Genomic DNA, 21,780 nt, shown 5'->3' with positions numbered 1-21,780 from the left:
CGTTACTGACTGCACTCTACCTACTCTGGCTTTCCACACCCAAGCACAGCCCCACCTCAGGACCTTTGCACATGCTCTGCCCACCACCTGGAATGCTTCTTTTCTCCTTCACCCTCATCCTTTGGGTCTCAGCTCAGCGACCTCTCCTCTGAGAGATCCTCCCTAATACCCCACTCCAGGCTGGCACTGGTGGAAGCTCTGGGGAATTCTTTGATTCATGTCCATCACTCTCTCCAGACCATGACCCCGGGATGCCTGGACCAGGTCCACTGCACCATCTTCAGTGTCCCCAAAATGGACTTTGACAACTTCAACAAGTCCCGTAACCTCCTGAAGCCTTTGTCTTTTCATGGATAAAGTGGGCTCCTTGTGAGGGTCACATAATTGCAATAACAGGTAACATTTGAGGAAAGCATGTCCTGAGCTCCGCACTGAGGTACATGCTCAAAGTGCAAATCAACTTTGCCTCTTTCTTCTTCCATTTCACAGATGTAGAAACTGAGGTCCACAGAGGGTGTGACTCCAAGTCCCCCATGTTATGCTGTTCAGGGTCCTTGCCTTGGTGGCCCACCCTAAACCCAAAGAGGAGGGTGGGAGAAAATCTTTAGGGCCCCTTGGAACGTTTAGTTCTTGTGGCCCTTTAGGGTGACTCTCAGGGCCTTACTTTGCCTTCTGTTAAGGGGAAAAAGTTGCCTGCTCCACCTCCCTCACAGAACTGGAGAGGAGCTGTCCCTTAAGCTTGCTTAGTGAGTGCCAGCCTCAGGGCTGTTCCCTCACTCTCCCTGTGGCCACTTCCTTCTTCTCCTTCAGGTTCCTGCTCAAATGTCACTTCTCCAGAGAGGTCTTCCCTAAACTCCCTGGTCAAAACCACCCTCCCAACCTTCATTCATTCATTCATTCATTCATTCATTCATTCCTGTCATACCATCATAGGACACCTACTGTGTCACAGGTGTAGTCTCAGAGCTCATAGATGGCTAATGGATAAACACATCAACATAATCATTTCTGATGTGTCACGAAAGAAAGATATGATAGGAAGCGACAGGGTGAAATTGGAACCTCTAGGAGGAGATGGTGGTGTTGATCAACCTGATGGGGGATGAGAGAGCAAGGGGAGGGGACAGATGGGGGGGGGCGGGAAGTGCTCTAGGCACAGGGAACAGCAGGTGCAAAGGCCCTGAGGTCGGATCACACCTGGAACCAGTGGAGGAGTGTCTGACTGGAGGAGAAAGATGAGATGGGGGTAACTGGTGAGGACTTTATGGGACCTGGGTTTCAGGGAGGACTTTGGACTTTGCTGAGTGGGGTGGGACCTGGGGGGGTTTGGGATGCTTCTCCCATCCAGCTCTGTCTCTTCTGCCAGGCAGGAGACCACCCCAAACACCAAGCTCCCCTCCCCCGGTCAACCATCTCTAGTACCAGAGCCAAATGCTGATTCTTAGTAAGAAAGGCCTTGCGTTATTTTTATGTTAAAATGCAAATTTGTCTGGGCAGAAGCTATTGCACATTGTTGTGGTGTTTTCCCCTGAGGAAAAAAACAGGTATTGCCAAGTGCCACCCACACACAAAGGGGAAAGCAGGAGGGTCAGGGAGCCAAGTGGCCTCACACGTCCTCACTCCCACTGGGTGCCTGGACCAGCCACACCAGAGCTGGGACTCTACTGCCAGTCTTTGTGTGCGGGGAACCTGGGGTGGAATTATTTATTTATGTATTTATTTCCTGAATTTTCACAATTCTCTACATTGGGTTTGTGATACTCTTATAGTCTAAGTGGGGGAGATGGACAAAAATGTTACCTGTAAGTAAAACAGATTTCCCAAATGCAAGCAGAGCAGGAGGGAAATTCTGCACTTCCAGGGCGCTGGGGGCAGGCGTGGATTGAGGGGGCGGCCTCCAGGCGCAAAGTTATTCTGGTTTCTCCTCGCCTCCGCAGCTGGGAGAGCTTTTTATAAACAGGAGGAGACTCTCCCCATTCCCCGCCTCCTGGGGGCAATTAGGGGAATGAGGATTCTCCTGGGGACCGGAGTGAGTTGGGGCAGGAACCTGGAATGAGGGCCAGGTGACTTTCTCCCTCCCCCTGCAATTCTGACTCCCCTCGCCTCAATATTTGGGGGGGGGGGGCATGGAGCATCTCAGCCCCCAGAGTCACTCTGAGTCTTGTTTCCCCAGGATGGAGGCGGGGCTCTCTCCTGCCCTGTCTTTAACTCAGGAACCAGGGAGGGGGAGAAGCCTCTTCCAGCCCCGGGTCTTCATTGTTGGGTGTCTAAGCCTCCTGGTACCCACCTTGCTTCCGGCTCTTTTATCGTAGGTTTTGCAGGTTTAGGGGTCAGGCAGTTTCTCTGCCCTACTTCTGCCTTTTCTTAGAATTTTTCTCTGGAAAATGGGGTTCAGGCAGGAACGGGGTTGTTGGAACGTCCATCAGCCCCTTTCCTTTTTCTGGGAATTAGTGGGGAGGGTGACTCTATTGGTCCCTGTTTCTTATTTCAACTCAGCAACAGGGTGGTGCATCTATCAGCCCAGCCTACTTTGGGGTCTTTCATCTCAGAAAATGCCCGGGGTCTCTCAACTCCTATTTCCGCTTTTTCTTCTTTTGTCCTTTTTTGAACCCTATAAATAGGAGGTATGGAGCAGCTCTCGACCTCTGTTTCTCTTTTCTAAAATTGGAAATGGGCGGCCGGGGGGGGGGGGGTTGACAAGAGAACACAGCTTCCCGGTCTGGGTAGGGGCCGCCAGAGTGTCCCACCTGGGGTGAGCGGTGGTAGGGAAGTGGAACGCCCCCAAAACACCCAGACCCCCTCAAGGCCTCGGCCTCGTCACCGACGGCTCAGGAGCCACTAATGGACAGAAGGAGGTAGATAATAATCACTGATTGGCTAATCGGCCCGTCGCTCGAATGCTTAAGCCAGTTAGAGGTTGCTGCGCAGCCCCGCCTCCATGACACTTACAAGAGGCAGAGCCGGAAGGCGATTCCGCCCCTCCTGTTACGTTCCCGCCCGCTACTGGGTGCGCACACTGGGCCCCGCCCCATTGTGCGTCAATCTGCGCAAGAGTCCCGCCCCTTCTAACTCTGAGGGCGTCAGTGGGCCAATTCTTCTAGCGCGGCTCCGCCCCAGGATGGCGTCACGGTCGTATCTGCATGTGAGGCCCCGCCCCGCTCTTTGCAGGACGTCACCGCAGACTGCAGGGGCTCAAGCTGCTGCCGCGCAGCCCTACATCCTCGCACGGAAGGCTCATCACCGCCACTGCCAAAAAAGTCGCCGTTGTTGTGGTCGTCACCGCATCGGTGCAGGGCAAGGTGAGCTCCTGGGAGGCCTGGTGCGCTCCCGCTGAAAGCATCTAAATAAACTTCATTTGGATGATGGACTGGCAGGGTTAGGGGACGAGGTTGGTGGGGGTTAAATAGAGGGAGGATGAGGTAGTCGCAGGCCTGGGGAGGAGTAGGGCCCTGGCTCCCCTCACCTGGCCTACCCTCATCCTTCTCACCCCCGCCTCTGCGGCGGAGGGGGAGGGGAGGCGAGTGCCTTGCGGGAAACTGCGTGCGCGTGCGCGGGGTGTGCACACGCGTGTGCGCGCCCGCCTGTGTGGGCGGGTCTGCATGCATCCTTGCATGTACCTGAATATGCTCGTGTGACTCCGTGTGGATCCTGACCCAAATATGTCCTTGCTGCACGCTTGTGGAGAGAAACGCATGGATTGTGCGTGTGCGTGCACGGCTGTGTGCATACGTACAGGGGAATGCGAGCCTGTGTGGGTTACGTACACACACCTGGATGTGTGAAGGGCGCCGTTTGCACGCATGGGTTTGCACCTTTGTATATGCATGCTGGTGTGCAGACAGGTGTCTGTGTCTCTGTTCTGTGTTCCGAGTGTGTTCGACCCTCACGTGCACGCACGATTACCGGTGTATGCCCTGTTGTGTGCACGTGAGTGTGTGCACGCTCCACCCCTATCACGTGATGCAGCTGCCTCAGCTTGAGCTCCCCCAGCCTGGAATTGGGGCTGCAGATTTGCATTCAGGCAGACTGTCCAGGTGTGCCCACTTTGGGTTCTGAGGAACATAAATGATAGATGGGGGGCGGGGCCGGCCACAGTTACCCCCTCCGGGCACAGCCATAGGGTGTAGGGTTACAGCCTTACCTGGAGCACAGGTCTACTGGAAGGGGCTGCAGGGGTGTCCCCATCCAGCTTCTCTGAACTCCTTCCTGAAATACACTCCCCTTCCCCCACCTTTCAAGGTCACATCAGGCCCTCTGCCCTGGGTTCCACAGTTAGTAGTACTGGGGCTTCTGGTGGAATGCTAGTTCCTCTCTGTGGCTCTAGAGTTTTCTCCATCCTGTGCCTGGGCCTAGAGATGGCAGAGGACCCCTCACACTAGCCTGTGCCCCACATTCCCAGATGGCGTCAGCCACAGACTCTCGCTATGGACAGAAGGAGTCCTCGGACCAGAATTTTGACTACATGTTCAAGATCCTTATCATTGGTAACAGCAGCGTGGGCAAGACATCATTCCTCTTCCGCTATGCAGACGACTCCTTCACACCCGCCTTTGTCAGCACTGTGGGCATAGACTTCAAGGTCAAGACTATCTACCGCAATGACAAGAGGATCAAGCTGCAGATCTGGGTGGGTCCAGCTGGGGGGCTCCTAGCTCCATCACTCTCCCTCCCTTCCCGGAAAAACAGCCCCAGCTTTGCCTATCTCTTTCATTCATTCACACAACTGGGCATTTACCATGTGCCTACAGTGTACCAAAGGTACAGAAGAGAGAGCCCCTCCTCTTCCATTGGAGCTTAAATAGTGCTCTCCAGGGCTGAGGGATGAGCCAATGCTGGGTTCTTCCTACATATCTTCCTGATATCTGCAGGAGCATCACTGGGCTGGGTGCCTCAGTTTCCTCATCTGCAAGTCCTTCATGTGAGTCTGTGTGTTTTTTTTTATATTGATTTTTTACAGAGAGGAAGGGAGAGGGATAGAGAGTTAGAAACTGATGAGAAACATTGATCAGCTGCCTCCTGCACACCCCCTACTGGGGATGTACCCGCAACCAAGTTACATGCCCTTGACCGAAATCGAACCTGGGACCCTTGAGTCCACAGGCCGACGCTCTATCCACTGAGCCAAACCAGTCAGGACATGTGAGTCTGTTTGAGGTTCCACCAGATGTTGGCCCCCAACCTCATTGCCTGGGACAGGCACCTCCCCAGGGTCATCTGGCTGCCTCCCACAACCCCACAGAGACCTGAAGGAGCCTCCGTGGGCTCCCACCTCACACAGGGTAAACCCCAAACCCCACCCTGGCATAGGAGACCCTGCCTGGTCTGTCCCTGTGATACCTCCCCCCTGTCTCCCTCCATTGCTGCCCCTGCCTCATTATTCCTCAAACTCACCGAGCAGTCCCACATCAGCATCTTTGGCCTGGCTGTGCTCTCTCACTTCCTTCAGGTTTTTAAACCCTGCCCCGGCCCACACTTTACTTTCCTCCTCAATCTTTACCGCCCTCTGACATAGCATACATTTTCTTCCATGTGTTTATTTTGTTTCCTGCATTGAACTGTAAGTCCCACAAGGGCAGTGATTTTTAGCTACTTTTACAGCTGTGCCCCCAGTGCCCAATGTGGTATATGGCACAGGGTAATGTGCTGTACTCGTGTATTGATGAATGAGGGGACAATTCTGCAGGTGCTGGACTCTGTAGGATGATTGAGCACCACATTCTTGGTGCAGGTGGCTGGCTGGCTCTCCCTGGCCTCCTGTGCCTCTGGGCAAGCTCTGGGTCTTGCGAGAGCTGGACTGGACTGTCTCAGAGCTCATTTCCACTGAAGAACTTGCATGTGGGTCCTCTCTGACCCTGTCTCTTCTTCCTCAGGACACAGCCGGGCAAGAGCGGTACCGAACCATCACCACAGCCTACTATCGGGGTGCCATGGGCTTCATCCTCATGTATGACATCACCAACGAGGAGTCCTTCAACGCTGTGCAGGACTGGTGAGCACAACCTCACCCCCTCTCTCAGACTGTCTTCTGAGCTGGGTTTGTTGCAAAGCCTGGTGGGTAGGTGGATGAGGGATCCCCAGTCCCCTGGCAGATATGTAAATAACAATATTGGGGGCCCAGACCTGCTGTCAATCTACAATCATTAAAACAGCAGGTCTGTCCCTGTGATACCTCCTCCCTGTTCTGTCTCCCTCCACTGCTGCCTCTGCCTCATTATTCCTCAAACTGTCTTCTGAGGAATAACAAGGCTCAAAATAACAGGGGGGAAAAGATTTCAGGTGGAAAAATGAAACTAAACATATAGGAAAAAAATCTGAGGGGATATGGGAAGAACAGAAAATATAAGGACAGTTAACACAGGTTAAAGGACTTAAACATTTACATTTCTGCCCAGAAGTAATGATAAATTTTAAGAAAATTTCTGATTTTGCTGAGGAGAGAAATTGTCTCTGGGGGCAGGGATCTGGGAAGGTAAAAGATTTGGAAGATCAGGGAACTGCTGAAACAGACACCCAAAGACAGCAGAGTGTTTCTGGCAGGACAAAGGCTGGAGGAGAAACTGAACCTGCCAGGTTCAAGGGAAATGGGGAGCTGAGGGCTGGAGAGGGGTGAAGGAGTGGGGCTCAGATGCTCCAAGCCCTAACCTGCCCATTGCCTTCTCCTCCAGGTCAACCCAGATCAAGACCTACTCGTGGGATAATGCCCAGGTGCTGCTGGTGGGGAACAAGTGTGACATGGAGGATGAGCGAGTGGTGTCATCCGAACGCGGTCGGCAGCTGGCCGACCACCTTGGTGAGTGCCCAGAGGGGCTGGGCTAGAAAAGGGATGCTGAAACCCTGAGGGGAAGGGTCACACCCAAGGTCTCATAGCAAAGCCAGATGAGGTCTGGATGCAAATCCAATCTACTCTTTCAGCAAACTGGCCTTGACCCAGGAACCACATAAGGTGGGTCTTGGTAGATTTATGTTCACTACGCAGGGAGTTACTGATTCATTCTGATACTTTCGCTGCCCAGCCTCATGCTGGGTGTTGCTGGGCCTCCAGCTTTGTGGAATATAAGGACTAGGGCTGGAGAAGTCCAGTGGGGATTGCCTCAAAGGCTTCATGGAGGAAGGACATTGCATCTGGTTCTTTAAGAAAGGGTGGTCCTTAGGGCAGAGGGAACAACTTGGGCAAAGGCCAGAGTGGGAAAGACCCTATACATTTTGGCAAATACTTTTACACAGTTGCAACATGAGGCTAGTTGGGATGAAATGTGGCCAGTGATGCAGGGTCTGACCACATGCTGAAGAGCTGGGCTCTTCCTAGGGCAACAGGGAGCCACAGAATGTGAGCAGGAATAGGCATGGCTGGATTTGAATGTCAGATAACACCAGGGACAGTGTATGGGACTGGGCCAGGTGGTGGGTCTTACCAGGGCCTGGGAGACAATGAGAAGGGGAGTTTTGTGTGTGGGTGTTTTTATTTTATTTTATTTTTATTTTATTTTATTATTTTATTTTAGTGAGATAGAGAAACAGCACTTCGTTGCCACTTATTCATTGGTTGTTTCTTGTATGTGCCCTAACTGGGGATCAAGCCCACAACTTTGGCATATCAGGACGACACTCTAACCAATTGAGCTAACCAGCCAGGGCCAAGAAAGGGACAGTTTTAGGGTGAAGAACAGAGTGCAGAAAATACATCGCTGACCCAGTTAAATGTTACTTCCCCATGTTACTTGCCCAGTGCCTTTATGGTGCAGCAGGCACTAGGAACCTCCAGTTATTTCTGACCTCAGAGAAATGTCTTTGGGAGTGGGGGCCCAAGGTCTTCACCCCTTTCTTCCCTGACCACAGGGTTTGAGTTCTTTGAGGCAAGTGCCAAGGACAACATTAATGTCAAGCAGACCTTTGAGCGCCTGGTGGACGTCATCTGTGAGAAGATGTCCGAGTCACTGGACACAGCTGACCCTGCTGTCACAGGCGCCAAGCAGGGCCCACAGCTCACAGACCAGCAGGCGCCCCCACACCAGGACTGCGCCTGCTGAGAGCTGGCCCACCCATCCCCGCCCTGCTCTCCCCAACCACCACCAGGCCCCTCCTGACCATGGGCACAAGACCCAGCCCTGACTTAGCCCTAGCCAGTCACCCTTATTTATTATTGTAGCTATTTATTTATTTATTGGCGATATCCCCCGGGGGCTTGGCACCACCACCCCCTGCACCCCACCCTGTACATACAGCCCTGTCTCTGCTCTGCCGTGGCGTGTTGTTGCCCCGCGAACTCACCACTCATCCTCTCCTCCAGACCCCACCTTTTTAAAAATTCACCCCAACTATAGTTCTGTTTTGAAGAGGGGACCAGGTGACACCTGAGGGCAGGGTGGCCAGGTCTATCAGCCCCTTGGCCACAGTGGGATCTCGGCATGGACCACAGGATGGGTCAGAGCCTGACAATGGCCCACCTGGCTCCCGGCCCCAAGTTTTACCTTTTTATTTTTAAGCGGGGGCTGCAGCGGTTACTCACGAACCTGGGAATACCCCCACAGATCTGACGTCATGAGTGTCAAATGTGCTCCCAGTTCTCCCAGGAGATGTTATGACAACACTACACACACCCAATAAAACAGATGGACGATGCTATGTCTATGAGTGCTGCCTGCCAGCGCTGGCTATGGTCATCTGTGAGACTTTAAGTTACAGAGAGAATTTAATGAAGTTTCCACAGCCCACAATCAGAACATGACCCTGGTGCTGCCCAGCTCCAGATCCTGGGGGCTAGCTCCAGGCTAGGCCCTGATGAGTGGACAGGCAATGTCCCCAGGGCTCAGAGTCCAGCCCAGTAGTGTGTTTTTTTTTTAATATATATTTTATTGATTTTTTTTACAGAGAGGAAGGGAGAGGGATAGAGAGTTAGAAACATCTATGAGAGAGAGACATCGATCAGCTACCTCCTGCACACTCCCTACTGGGTATGTGCCCACAACCAAGGTACATGCCCTTGACCAGAATCGAACCTGGGACCCTTGAGTCTGCAGGCCGACGCTCTATCCACAGAGCCAAACCAGTTCGTTTTGAGGGCTTGGGACTGGTTGGGTGGCTGGGGCCCAGTGCTAAAGGTGGGACATCCTGGTCATAGAGGCTCCCAGTGAGAAGACCTGGGGGATGACTGTCCATCTTCATGGTTATATTCCAGATGGGAAGACTAAGGCCTGGTAGTGGGCTTGGAAGGGGCAGCCCAGCCAGATGCCCAGGAGTGGAAGTGGGGCTGGAATTCAGCCCAGGACCTTGGCCTGCTTTGGGCCCATTCCCCTTCCCATCCAGGGGGGTGGTCAGCTGGAATCAGTTTTGCCTCTCTGGCACCTAGTCGAGGGGGTGGGGCCACTCATGCTGGGGGTGTCAGGGTGCCTGGGCACTGTCCACACGCCACATTCATCCCTTCCTTCAGGCTCTTCACCAAGCCCTCCACTTGTCTGGGGGTTGGAGTCAGCCTCACTGAAAAGATGAGGCAGGGACCTGGCTAAGGTCCTGTTAGACAGCTGAGAGGGGCTCGGTCTTCACCCTGCTGGTGATCAGCTTCCCGCCTGCCAACCATGGGGTGCGGACTGTCAAGGGCACAGGAGGCCCTCACTCTGAAGGGGAGCTGTACTGCCATTTGGGGTTCACATGTGTGGCCCCTGAGAAGTTTCCTGGGTGCCTGGTCTGTCCACTGCGTTCACCCGGTACTTCAGATAGGAAAGGTATGTGTCCCAGCCCAGTGTCAGGCCATTAATGTAGGTGACTCGGAACTGGGGAGGCACAAAGAGGAAGTTCACCAGCTGCGCAGCAGGCCACACGCACCAATCAGCCTGTGGGGAGGGACAGAGTGTGGTAAAGGGTGGGGCCAGGAAGCTGTGGGGGGAGGACAATGAACAGGGCGGGTGGGGCTTGGGATAACATGCCCACCTTGTAGAATTCCCAGAACTTGTCCCGAAGCTCCTGACAGCTCTCTTCCAGGGACTGGCCCTCTAGGCTGCCAATACCTGGGGAAGAGATGAGAGTGTCAAAGGTTAGGGAGTCCAGATGATGGAGCCCAAGGGGAAGGACCCCTGAGAGACAAAATGTCCCAGGCAGAGGAAACTGACATTTAAAGGCCTGTACAGTAGTGTGGTAGGTTGGAGAAACAACAGGTCAAGGGGGTCACAGTGAGGGAGACAGGTGCACCTGAAGGATAGAGACACACCCTTCCTGATGCTCAGGCTGTTTTATTACCTGTCCTTCACAGATGAGGAAACTAAGCCTGTGGGGTGGGGAACAGGTGAGGACTTTCTTCCTAGAGGCAAAGGCTGGGGTGACTGACCCATCAAACCCCAGTCTCGGCTCTTCTTCCTTCAGGCTATTCCTCTACCTGCTGACGCCTTCAAGTTTCAGCTGAGTTCCTCTCCTCTGGGAACCCCTTCCAACCCTTCCCCCCAGGGCAGTCCCATCAGACACTGTCCTCATCCCTCCTACACTTAGTACCATTGTCTGTGCTTCTGCCATTCACACCTGCCCCCACTAGGTCTGTCCTGTGACCCAGCCTCCAGTCCAGAACCACCCACCAAGGGAGGTGCATTAGAAATGTACCTCGGCATCCTCCTTAACATAAGGCTGGCTCTGCCCCTCCTGACCTATGAGGGTTTGCAAAGCTCAAGCTTATGGGGCTCCTTACCCAAGAAGTACCAGACACCCAGCATGGGAGAGGCCACCAGCTGGTCGACGAGGACCTTCCTGAGGACGTTTGGAAGTCCACGGAGGCCAGACGCAGGGAGCAGGCCGTCCAGCCAGAGGTACCAGTAGTGTAGGAAGGGGCCCATGCTGCAGCCCACAGCAAACATGCTCACTGAGGGCAGTCCAAGAGTGGGGGGCAGGTCAGTACCTTAAACCTCCCAATCCACTCTCTCCCTGGGTAAGCCCAACGCCCTTCCAGAGACCACCCAGATATTCCTCCACTGCCAGGCACCATTCCAGGGGCTGCTTTTACATCTCACCTCATCCCTTCACCACCCTGCGAGAGGATTCTACCATCGCCCCTATTTCCAGAGAAGGAAACCGAAGCACAGCAGAAAGGGAAATCTGAGGCCCGGGCACACTCCCAGGCTGCCCGGGTCCAGCCACCATGTGTCCTTGACTACCTCGGGTGCAACTTCCCAGGCTGAGTGCTCAATCCCTCAATGCAGGAGGGAAGGAAGCAGACGAAGGGGTGGGCGGGGACCAGACCCGAAGGGTGGGAGTGGATGGACACTCTCCAAGTTGGAGGAAATAGAGACTGGGGAAGGGATGGGGCAGAGGCCCGGGTGGGAGTAACCGAGAACCCCGAGTGGGAGGGGAGACCCGGATAGGGGCTGTCAGATTATAGGGTGCTCGCGGAAATCAAGGGTCCTGCGGGGGACTCGGCCCCCTGATTAGGGGTCATGGCCCGCGGGTACGGTCCAGGGGTTTCCAAATCTGAGGTCGGGTCAAAGGTTCCCTGGGGTCAAGGACTAGCAGCATCGGCCTTCTCACCTGAGCGCCGTGGGTCGAACTTCTGGCCGGGCCTGGCGCGGATCTCCCAGGACTGGCGCGCGCCGTCCCCAGCCGCCATGAGAACGCCACAACCCAGCGTGTTGGTAAAGAGTAGCGCACGGCCTTGGAACATGGGCTGCCCCACTGCCCACAGGCCACGCAGCCAGCGCCAGCCACCCGACGCCATCGCGCGCGGGGATCCAGGAACCGGCCCTCCGAGCCACCCAGCCCGTGGAGACCAATCGCGCGTCCCGGCTGCGCCCGGGATGTGCTGACTGCTCGGTGCTCCACTTTGCCCGCCCTGAGAGATGTTATCCAATAAAAGAACGACATTCTATCCCTTGGCCAATCCCTAAACGAAGACACGCATAGCCGTATGGACCAATAACAAGCGTCGCATCACACCATGCTTGCCAATTGCTGACGTATCACTCGCGTTTCCCCGCCCCTTTCTGCACTGGCCTAAGGATAACCATCGTCACACTCTTACCGTCTCAGACCGCACTGACCAATCTCAGGCCACCATTAAGCCTGTCGTCCCACCTCTCGCATTGAGATGGCCAATCTTAGACAGTTACCACGCTCTATGGTTTTTAGCCGCCCTATTTCTAGATTCTCGCGAGATTCCTGAACAGGAATTCAGACCATTGGCCATGTCAGCTACCGGGGCGGAAGTCTAATCCCACAAAGACTCACGGTATTGGAGGTGGGGCTACAGTTCCACTATGCGCGCTGCCGTGTGGGAGCCGCAGGTCCAGAACTTGACCTTGGTCTTGACTTTTAGCTGGGCTTCTGACCTTAGTTCCACAATAATAATGAAACTGTTAGGCACTGTTCCAAGCACATTACATGCAGTAACTTATTTGACAGCAACTCTGCTGCTGCACAAATAATTATATATCCATGTTACTTCCTGTGTTACTGTAAGGGAAAATGTGAGTTTCAACGGAAACCTATGCATTCACCTACAGGAATAGGCTGTCACAAACTGCAGCCTGCGGGCCAAATCCTGTCACTGCCTCTTTTTTGAAGCCCACGAACTAAGAATGTTTCTTACATTTTTAAAAAAATATATTTTATTGATTTTTTACAGAGAGGAAGGGAGAGGGATAGAGAGTTAGAAACCTCGATGAGGAAGAAACATCGATCAGCTGCCTCCTGCACAACCCCCACTTGGGATGTGCCCGCAACCAAGGTACATGCCCTTGACCGGGATCGAACCTGGGACCTTCAGTCCGCAGGCTGACGCTCTATCCACTGAGCCAAACCGGTTTCAGCTGTTTCTTACATTTTTGCATTGGTCAGGGAAAAATCAAAATAATATGGGGCATGTGAAAATTACGTGAAATTCAAACTTCTGTGCCCATTCGTTTATGTGTTGTTTACTGTCATTACAATAAAGAGTTGTAACAAAGACTTTGGCCTGTTAAAACTATAAACTATTTATTATATGGCACTTCACAAAAAAAATTGTCTTTCAGCATATTCTGGTTCTGATTCTATGGAAACTTTTGTTAACGTAAAAACATTCAAACCTGTAAAGAATTTTTGTGCTTTTATTTGAGCCAAACTGTCGACAATGGCCAGGAAGCAGAACCTCAACGGATTGAGATAATGCTCCAGAGAATGGCAGGTTTTTTTTCATCTATTTTATACATTGCAATCAAAGGAGGGGACATAGATGGGTTACATGAAATCCATTGGTGATAGATTAGAGAGGTGGGAGAAAGCAAGGGGGGGGGTACCTCTGGGATAGGATGAAAAGTAAAATGATAGACACATACTTAGGTGTGTGCAGATAGTTAACAGTCAACAATTAACATGATAACAAAACAATGAAGGAATTTGTAGTATCTGTCCTGGTGCCCAGGCACATTAGATTGTGCCCCAAGGGCTCCAGAAAAAGGGAAGTTACAAGTTACCCAGACATTTCAAGGATATATTGTCATAGATGCAAAAAGACAGATAGGCTCAGTTAAGGTAAAGGTTGACCTTGCCAGTGAAGTTACTGGCCTAGGAGGTGACTACCCACCATAACTGCTTTTAGTTAAAGTTTAATTTCAGACCATCCTTTGTGGTTACTTTAGGTCTCTGAGTTTGTAAGACTGCCATGCAGGCCTCTCCTGAGCTGCTTGTCAAACATGTGGCCCCTTTCATCCACACGTTTTTATAAACTGTAGTTATAACTGATAACAGCAAAAAATAATTTTTGCCTATGGACATGCAAATGAATTCTGCCAGGTGGAAAGACATTCTCCCTCAATTATTTTTGCCTTACTTTGCATATTCATTTTAATATTCCTGATATGTTTGTTCTTTAGATCTCCTTTAAAATGGTGTTAACACCTGACCATTTGTCTTCATTAATAATAAGTTAACAACAATTTTTAACACATGCTCATTTTTACATCTGTGTGAGAGTCATGATTTTACCTTTTTTGGCAAAATTATCCTTCAACAATTATTGCTGTCAAGTACCTCAGCCTGGCATTACAGACTTTAGATTTTACTGCATCTTGGTGGAAATCTTCCAACATGGTTTAAAATGTCAAATTTTGATTCACAGGACAGTCAAGTAAACTTCATCAATGTGGTTTCTTGACCCACATTCAAGAAACCAAGTTTCACTTTGGGGAGCTATGTTTACAAAATCTTCTGTTAACGTAAAAAAAAAACCACACTGAAACCTGTACAGAATTTTTGTGAGTTTATCTGAGCCAGACTGTCGACATATAGCAGGGAAGCAGAACCTCAACGAATTGAGATAATGCTCCGGAGAATGGCGGGTTACATTTGTATTTATATATTGCAATCAAAGGAGGGATGTAGGTGGGTTACCTGAAATTCCTTGGTGATAGATTAAGGAGGTGGGATAAAGCAAAGCGGGAGGGGTGGGGGAGAGGGACCCCTGGAATTGGATAAAAAGTAAAATGATGGACACATACTTAGGTGGGTGCAGGAACAATTAACATGATAATGAAGGAATTTGTGGTATCTGTCCTGGCACCCAGACACATTAGGTTGTGCCCCAGGGGCTCCAGAAAAAGGGAAGTTACAAGTTACTCAGACATTTCAAGGACATGTTATCATAGATGCAAAAAGACAGATAGGCTCAGTTAAGGTAAAGGTTGACCTTGTCAGTGAAGATACTGGCCTAGGATGTAACTGCCCACCATAACTGCTTTTAGTTAAAGTTTAATTTCAGACCATCCTTTATGGTTACTTTAGGTCTCTGAGTTTGTAAGACTGCCATGCAGGCCTCCCCTGAGCTGCTTGTCAGGTCAGCATGTGGTCACTTTCGTCCACACTTTATAGGAAAACTGATTCATAACTGCCTTGCAGGTTCAGTTTTACAGGTCGATCCTTGTAATATTTGAGGGATGTAAGAAATAGGCCTCTGTGATCCATCTTCAGCATAGTCAACGTGTAATGGAAAAGGTTACTGAATTTCCCCAGGGCAAACAGAATGTAGGGAGGAGGAAAGAGGATATAAGAACAAAGAACTGTGTACATGAGCCAGCATCACGGTGGAAATCCCCAAGGCTTTGCCTCAACTGGACCAGAGTAAGTGGAGACAACTAGAAAAGGCCTCAGCCCATTTTAAAAAATAACCCGCCGAAACCGGTTTGGCTCGGTGGATAGAGCGTTGACCTGTGGACTGAAGGTCCCAGGTTCGATTCCGGTCAAGGGCATGTACCTTGGTTGCGGGCACATCCCCAGTGTGGGGTGTGCAGGAGGCAGCTGATCGATGTTTCTCTCTCATCGATGTTTCTAACTCTCTATCCCTCTCTCTTCCTCTCTGTAAAAAAATCAATAAAATATATTTAAAAATAAAATAAAATAAAAATAACCCGATAAGACCTAGGCCAGTGGTCGGCAAACTCATTAGTCAACAGAGCTAAATATCAACAGTACAACGATTGAAATTTCTTTTGAGAGCCAACTTTTTAAACTTAAACTTCTTCCAACGCCACTTCTTCAAAATAGACTCATGCAGGCCGTGGTATTTTGTGGAAGAGCCACACTCAAGGGGCCAAAAAGCCGCATGTGGCTCGCGAGCCGCGGTTTGCCGACCACTGTCCTAGTTCATTATTTTAAGTTGGACAGGTGAACATTTCTCACAGGGGCTATCAAGAAGAAAGAAGCCTTGCCCGGCCAATGTGGCTCAGTGGTTGAGCATCAACCTGTGAACCAGGAGGTCACGGTTCTAGGTTCTATTCCTGGTCAGGGCACATGCCTGGGTTGCGGGCTCCGTCTCCAGGAGGGGGCATGCAGGAGTCAGCTGATGATGATTCTCATCGATGTTTCTATCTTTTTCTCCCTCTCCCTTCCTCTCTCTGAAATCCATTTAAAAAAGAGAAGAAAATAGCCCTGGCTGGGTAGCTCAGTTGATTAGAGCGTTATCCTAAAACACATAGGTTATGGGTTCTATCCCCAGTGAGGGCACATACAAGAATCAACCAGTGAACACATAAATAAGTACAACAAATCAATGTTATTTTTCTCTCTCTCTAACCAATAAAATAATTAAAAAAAAAAAAAAAAAAGAATTCGCGCCCTAACCAGTTTGGCTCAGTGGATAGATTGTCGGCCTGCGGACTGAAGGGTCCCAGGTTCCATCCCGGTCAAGGGCATGTACCTTGGTTGCGGGCACATACCCAGTAGGGGGTGAGCAGGAGGCAGCTGATTGATGTTTCTCATCAATGTTTCTAACTCTCTATCCCTCTCCCTTCCTCTCTGTAAAAAAATCAATAAAATATATTTTTTAATAAAATTATTTGCCAAGAAGCATAGATACTGCAAGGTGAAACCTGGTTCAGTTTCTCATCTTTAGTTAGCCAATGATAGAGGCTTTTCAAAGTCCAACCTGAGATTCCTTACAGAAACTTCCAGCAAAGCAAACTGAATGCCTGCTGCATCCTGGTAAATTATCAGGACAAATCTAATTAGACCTGCCAAGGGAGTTTTCTTTGATATTCTTTTTTTATTTTATTTATTTATTTTAAAATATATTTTATTGATTTTTTACAGAGAGGAAGGGAGAGGGACAGAGAGTTAGAAACATCGATGAGGGAGAAACATCGATCAGCCGCCTCCTGCACACCTCCCACTGGGGATGTGCCCGCAACCAAGGTACATGCCCTTGACCGGAATCGAATCTGGGACCCTTCAGTCCACAGGCCGACGCTCTATCCACTGAGCCAAACCGGTCAGGGCTGGTATTCTTTTTTTAATATATATTTTTTTATTGATTTCAGAGAGGAAGGGAGAGGGAGAGAGATAGAAACATCAATGATGAGAGGGAATCATTGATTGCCTGCCTCCTGCACGCCCCCTACTGGGGATTGAGCTCACAACTGGAGCATATGCCCTGACCTGGAATGGAACTCTGATCTCCTGGTTCATAGGTTGACACTCAACCACTGAGTGACACCGGCTGGACATTATTCTTCTGAACAAAAGGGGCAACACAAATATTATTCGACCATAAAAAAAATAGATGGCAACCTTGCTATTTGTGACAATATGGGGAACTGGGAGGATACTATGCTGAGTGAAATAAGTCAGAGGACAAATATTGTATGATTTTATTTATATGTGGAATCTAAAAAAGTAAAACTCATAGAAACAAAAGAACAGCAGTTGTCACAGGCCGGGGGGTGGGGGAAATGGAAGGATATTGTCACAACATCTAGAAGGGTTTATTAAACTAGTTTCAATGTAGCACCATTCTCAGTGGTAGATTCTTGATCTTGGGGTAAAATGTTGAGTCTGGACTTAATGGAATGTGTAAGTTATCTGGATGATGAGCTATAGCTGCTGAGTCAGGGATCAGAAAAATGAAGGCAGGTGGGAGCTCATTCTTCCATCAGCTCCCTCCAAGGGCAACAGCTGTCACTTGAAGCAGACGTCCCTGTGGGAGCTGGCCTTGAATGGGCAGAGATCTGGCTTCTCACCCTGGAGGAGACAGTCGTGAGTTGGGGGCCTGAAAGAGACCCTACCCCCACCTGATGACTCCCTCTGGCTTACCTGGTACAACTGGCACACGAGGGATAGGAGCTGGCTCGTGTCTTTCAAAGGTTTCTGCACAAAGCAAGACAGGAGGTCGCAAGTGCTACCTGCGCTGATCAACCCATGCCAGGCCCAGAAGGGGTTGCAAATGGCCCCAAGTCTGGCCCCTGCTTCCCATCTTCCAGACTGGTGGATACATCCATCACCCTGGTCCCTGCCTGAGGGCTAACCTGAGGGCCACAAGATTCTTACCCCATTGACGACGACCCAAGGCACATACTCATGGGGCGGCTGCAGAGCATCTGTAAGTTGGGCATTCATGTGCAAGAGCTGTGTGCCACGGTCCCCCATTGCACACTCCATGATGGCATCTGGGGACACCTTCGGGGCATAGATCTGCAGGCACTGATGACAGAGGAGGGCCAGTGAGCCTTAGCTATCTCCTTATTATCTCCCCAACAGTCCCCCTAGGGGCCCCTCAAGCCAAGTTTCTGTTTCCTCACTGGCAATAAGGGACAGTTGGGTCCAGAACAATGTATCAATGCAACAATGCATGTAAACAGCAGGTGCTTCATACATGCCTGAGTGGAGGCCCCTGAGGCAGAAGCTCAGGCTGCTCCTGAGTCTACTATGACCAGACCTTCAGCCCCTGACTCCTACATTTTCCTCAGAGCTTTTATCTGTGCTGTTCCGCCTACCAGGAACACCCATCCTCCAGCTTCCTTAGCATCTCTTCAGGGCTCCCTCCTCCTCTGTACTCTCCTAGCCCCAGTACGGTTCCACAGCGCTGGGGTGCCTCAGGGTGAGTCCTCCTGGGTGGCCTGAATATTTGATGAATGAATAAATGATCTGGGCAGATGAGTCATTCCTTTGGGAGCTCTTTTTCGTAACCTTCCAGCGAGGTGGGCGGCCTGTCTGGTCATCCCCATACCCCAGAGGAGGGTCATCATCGGTGTCCCTGCACATTCCTGTTCCTGGAAGCCCAGCTCAGAGGCTCCTCCTAGAGAAAGCACTCCCTCATCTACCATGCCCCAGGAGATCTTCCTTCCCTTGATTCACAGATTGAGGCTTAGAAAGGAAAGAGCATTTCCCTGGGGCCATACAGAGTGGCTATTGGGGACAGGACTTGAACCTGAGTCTGAGTGTAGGGAAGGCCAGGGTCCCCCAACCCAGGCCAAGTAAGGGTATCACTCACTGGCTTCAGATTGCTCTCCATGTCATCCATTTCCTCTAAGCAGACAATGGTTAGGAAGGCTGCGCTCCACTTCAGCTGGTCCAACAGGCAGGCCTAGGGGGTGGGCAGGCAAAGGCATGAGAAGGGCCCAGAGCACGCCAAGACACTCTGGTAATAACCATGGGCCCCCGTTAACAAAGCAATGAATGGAGACACATCGGCAGGGGAGAGAGCTGGTTCCAATCCCCTCCGAGCCTGGATTTTACCTTCATTACCCCCTGAAGCCTCCCAGGCCTCCGTGTCCCCCACATGGGACTCTGGGCCGCTCACCTCCACCTTGTTAAACTTGCACTCCTCCTCTCCATGCTGGCACGTAAACTCCCACTTGCCGCTGACATTCAGTTCCTGCAAGGCAGTGAGGTGAGTACTGGCCAGTTCACCACAGGTGTCTCCCAATCCTGGCCACGTGCCTCAGTTTCCCTGGCGCCCATGTACCTTGGCGTTTCCATAGGGCACCAGAGTGACATTGAGGATCTCCTTGACCATCAGCCACGTTGGGAACAGCTCTCGGACCAGGAAGTACCTGCAGCCACCACACAATGCCTCGTAGTAGAGACTCACGTTGACAGGTGGTGAAGGGGACTTTCCAAGGGGCACCTGTGGGCACAGGTAACCAGCCTGTACAGGAGGAAGGGGTATGAAGTAAGTGTAGCTCTGCTTGGTTCTCTTGCAGAAAGGGAGATGCAAATAGTAAGTGCTCCATCCTGAGCGCACTCTTGACTCTAAGGCTTTACTGTGCCCTTAAATCTGTTTGACTGCAAAACAGATGGGTCAGACTTGTATACCGCAGGCAATTCATTCATGCGCAGCTCTTGCTTTTCTCCAGGTGAGGTGAAACCTCTGGCCTAGGGGAACCGTTTACAGTAAGGACTCAAGGCAAGCACATTTCTGGTCCCTGACCTCAATCCTGCCTTCCCGGAGGTGCATACCACAGGAGACTAATGGATGCTCATTTGTTGCCACTTCATGCACAGAGCCTTGGCCCTACACCTGCTCTGACACTTCTTCCTCTCAAGGGCCCACTGAACCCCTCCCACGTCCACTGCGGAGGTGGCACTTAATAAGTGCTGACTTCCGGCTTCAACTGAGCGGGGGGGGGGGGGGGTGGGGGGGGGAGTGAGGGGGAAGGCGCGCAGGCACCTAGGGTTGTGAGCAAGTCGCCCAGCCTCCGAGGCGTGTGTTGGCTGGGCACCAGAAACACTGTGAGCTCTTCCTTGGCCGAAGTGCATCCAACAGGGATGCGGGTGCCATGGGCAGACTTGTCTGGGCTTCCCCTGGCCTTCAAGAGGAGACCCTGATTCCCACCCCAGATATACACAGGTGTTCAATGCACCCTCAGGCAGGACGGGCGGGGACGGAGTGGGGACTGCCGAGCGTCTCAGCTAGAGATAGGAAAGCGGAAAGCGAAAGCACTCCGAGAGTGCGGCCACAGTGCCTGGAATTAAGTGGGGGGATTTCGGCACTGACGGGGCGTGTCCCCTCAAGATCGCGGGCTGCCGGGCCAGGTCTAGGGAGGAGACGAGCCACCAGCCCGCCCGCCTGCCGAGCTGTCGTCCCTACCTTGCAGGGGGCCGCCCCCTCGAGGAGTGTGTCCAGCGGGGACGCGCGCGCCACCGCGGGGACCTGGAGCAGCAACACCAGCAGGAACGGCAGGGGTGGCGACCAGGCCATCACAGCGTGGGCACAGGCGCGGCGACAGGAGCAGTCCGGGGGAGGGAGCAGCCTTTAACCCGGTCGTGGCCCTGCCCCTAGGCCGGACCCGCCTCCCAGGGCCCACGCCCCTCGGGCCGGGCTGGTGTCTCTGGTGTCTAAAATTCCCTCTGGGTCTCCCCCTTTCCAACCTGCCCCTGCCCCCACCTCGCCAGATGCTGTCACTTGGCCATCGGGCCGCTCAGCGATTCACCTCACCCTCACTCCAGCCCCGCAATCTGCCCAGCCCAGAGACGTGAAGCTGGGATCAAGCTCCTGGAGCGCACGTGGGGTGGGGGCTTCAGAGACAGAGAGGGAAGGGTCTTCTCGCCCCACAGAGCCCTTTGGGGCAGCTAGGGTGGTCTAGCCCCCTGCCCTGGCCGGGGCATCCCTGCACTATGGGGGGCGGGCGCGACTCCCTACCTGGGAGTGGGCACTGGCTGCACAGCCCGGGACCCTTTCCCTAGCCTGGCTCAAGACCCTGGTTACTTCTAACCCATGGGCCCTGCCCCTCACCCCTGCCCCAGTCCACTCCCCAGCCCAGATATAGTCCCGAGGGGTTGACTCAGACTTGGCCACAGCTGGGCCAGAAAGCAGAAGCCAGAGCAGTAGGGCTGCTCACTTCTCTTGGCCCCCACCCTGACTCGAGGGGGTGGGAGGAAGCTGGTGGTCATTCTTCCCAAGGTCAGGGGTTTGGGGGGAGGGGTGGCGGCGTGCATCCCGGGCTCTCAGCAAGCTCCCCTGGGGTTGGAGCAGTAATTACTGAAGCCAGTACTATGTCCATGGGGTGGGGTTAGGGATGCCCATGTAGGACCCAAACCAGCAGTCAGCAGACCAGGTTAGCCTCAGGACTGTGCTGGGCACCTCAAGTGATGGAGCCTCCGTTTCCCAGTCTATAAAATGGGAGAAGAGGGAGGTTTGGGGAATAAAGCCACCATGGAAGACACAGAGGCAGAGGGAGAGTTGCCTGGGGTGGGGGTGGGGCAGCTGGGCTGTGACCCTGGGAGGGGTTGACACAGGACAGCAGTGAAGGCAGACAGAATAACCCTGCTGAAGGACTGGAAGCTGGGAGTACTGGGAGAATGACTGAGATAGTCACACTTTGCAAGGTCTCACATTCCAGTCGTGACACAGAATCAGACCTCACAGGAGGAAACGCCCACAACCTGGCCTGGAATACAGCCAATGCTCCAAGGCCACAGCTCCCACAGCCTGTGTCCCCCTCCAGGCTGGGGAAGCGCCAGCCTGCACACACAAGCTCACAGCAACAGGTTGGGAGCCAGGCTGTGCCTAAGTCCCCATGGCTAGATGATCCACCCCCTCCTATACCATCCCTTTGGACC

General features: G+C 52.3%; 3 protein-coding genes across 4 annotated transcripts; 1 reads left to right on the top strand and 2 right to left on the bottom strand.

Annotated features, from left to right (window-relative positions):
- Positions 1-3,111: 3,111 nt before the first annotated feature.
- Positions 3,112-8,622, top strand: RAB3A (RAB3A, member RAS oncogene family). Its single transcript, XM_080676330.1, has 5 exons — positions 3,112-3,299; positions 4,400-4,627; positions 5,871-5,989; positions 6,666-6,790; positions 7,837-8,622. The coding sequence occupies exons 2-5, from the start codon at positions 4,400-4,402 to the stop codon at positions 8,025-8,027; spliced, it is 663 nt and encodes a 220-aa protein (XP_080532456.1). The 5' UTR covers positions 3,112-3,299; the 3' UTR covers positions 8,028-8,622.
- Positions 8,623-8,674: 52 nt separating this feature from the next.
- MPV17L2 (MPV17 mitochondrial inner membrane protein like 2) lies at positions 8,675-11,838 on the bottom strand. The gene is made up of 4 exons (XM_080676331.1): positions 11,503-11,838; positions 10,670-10,840; positions 9,925-10,001; positions 8,675-9,827 (listed from the first exon to the last, which is right to left on the bottom strand). Exons 1-4 carry the CDS (start codon positions 11,687-11,689, stop codon positions 9,642-9,644), a joined length of 621 nt encoding a protein of 206 aa, XP_080532457.1. The 5' UTR covers positions 11,690-11,838; the 3' UTR covers positions 8,675-9,641.
- Positions 11,839-17,069: 5,231 nt separating this feature from the next.
- On the bottom strand, positions 17,070-20,957 carry IFI30 (IFI30 lysosomal thiol reductase). 2 transcript variants are annotated; one of them, XM_080673488.1, is made up of 7 exons: positions 20,309-20,957; positions 19,184-19,366; positions 19,019-19,093; positions 18,710-18,802; positions 17,767-17,919; positions 17,533-17,586; positions 17,070-17,460 (listed from the first exon to the last, which is right to left on the bottom strand). In XM_080673488.1, exons 1-7 carry the CDS (start codon positions 20,417-20,419, stop codon positions 17,398-17,400), a joined length of 732 nt encoding a protein of 243 aa, XP_080529614.1. In that variant the 5' UTR covers positions 20,420-20,957; the 3' UTR covers positions 17,070-17,397. The 2 variants fall into 2 exon arrangements, with proteins under 2 accessions (XP_080529614.1, XP_080529615.1); XM_080673489.1 differs by having other exon boundaries at positions 17,075-17,460; positions 19,184-19,345; positions 20,309-20,510.
- Between the last annotated feature and the right edge of the window lie 823 nt (positions 20,958-21,780).

Source organism: Plecotus auritus (assembly GCF_963455305.1).
Source record: "Plecotus auritus genome assembly, chromosome: 6".
NCBI classification, from domain to species: Eukaryota; Metazoa; Chordata; class Mammalia; order Chiroptera; family Vespertilionidae; genus Plecotus; species Plecotus auritus.
This window is presented reverse-complemented; position numbering and strand designations above follow the sequence as displayed.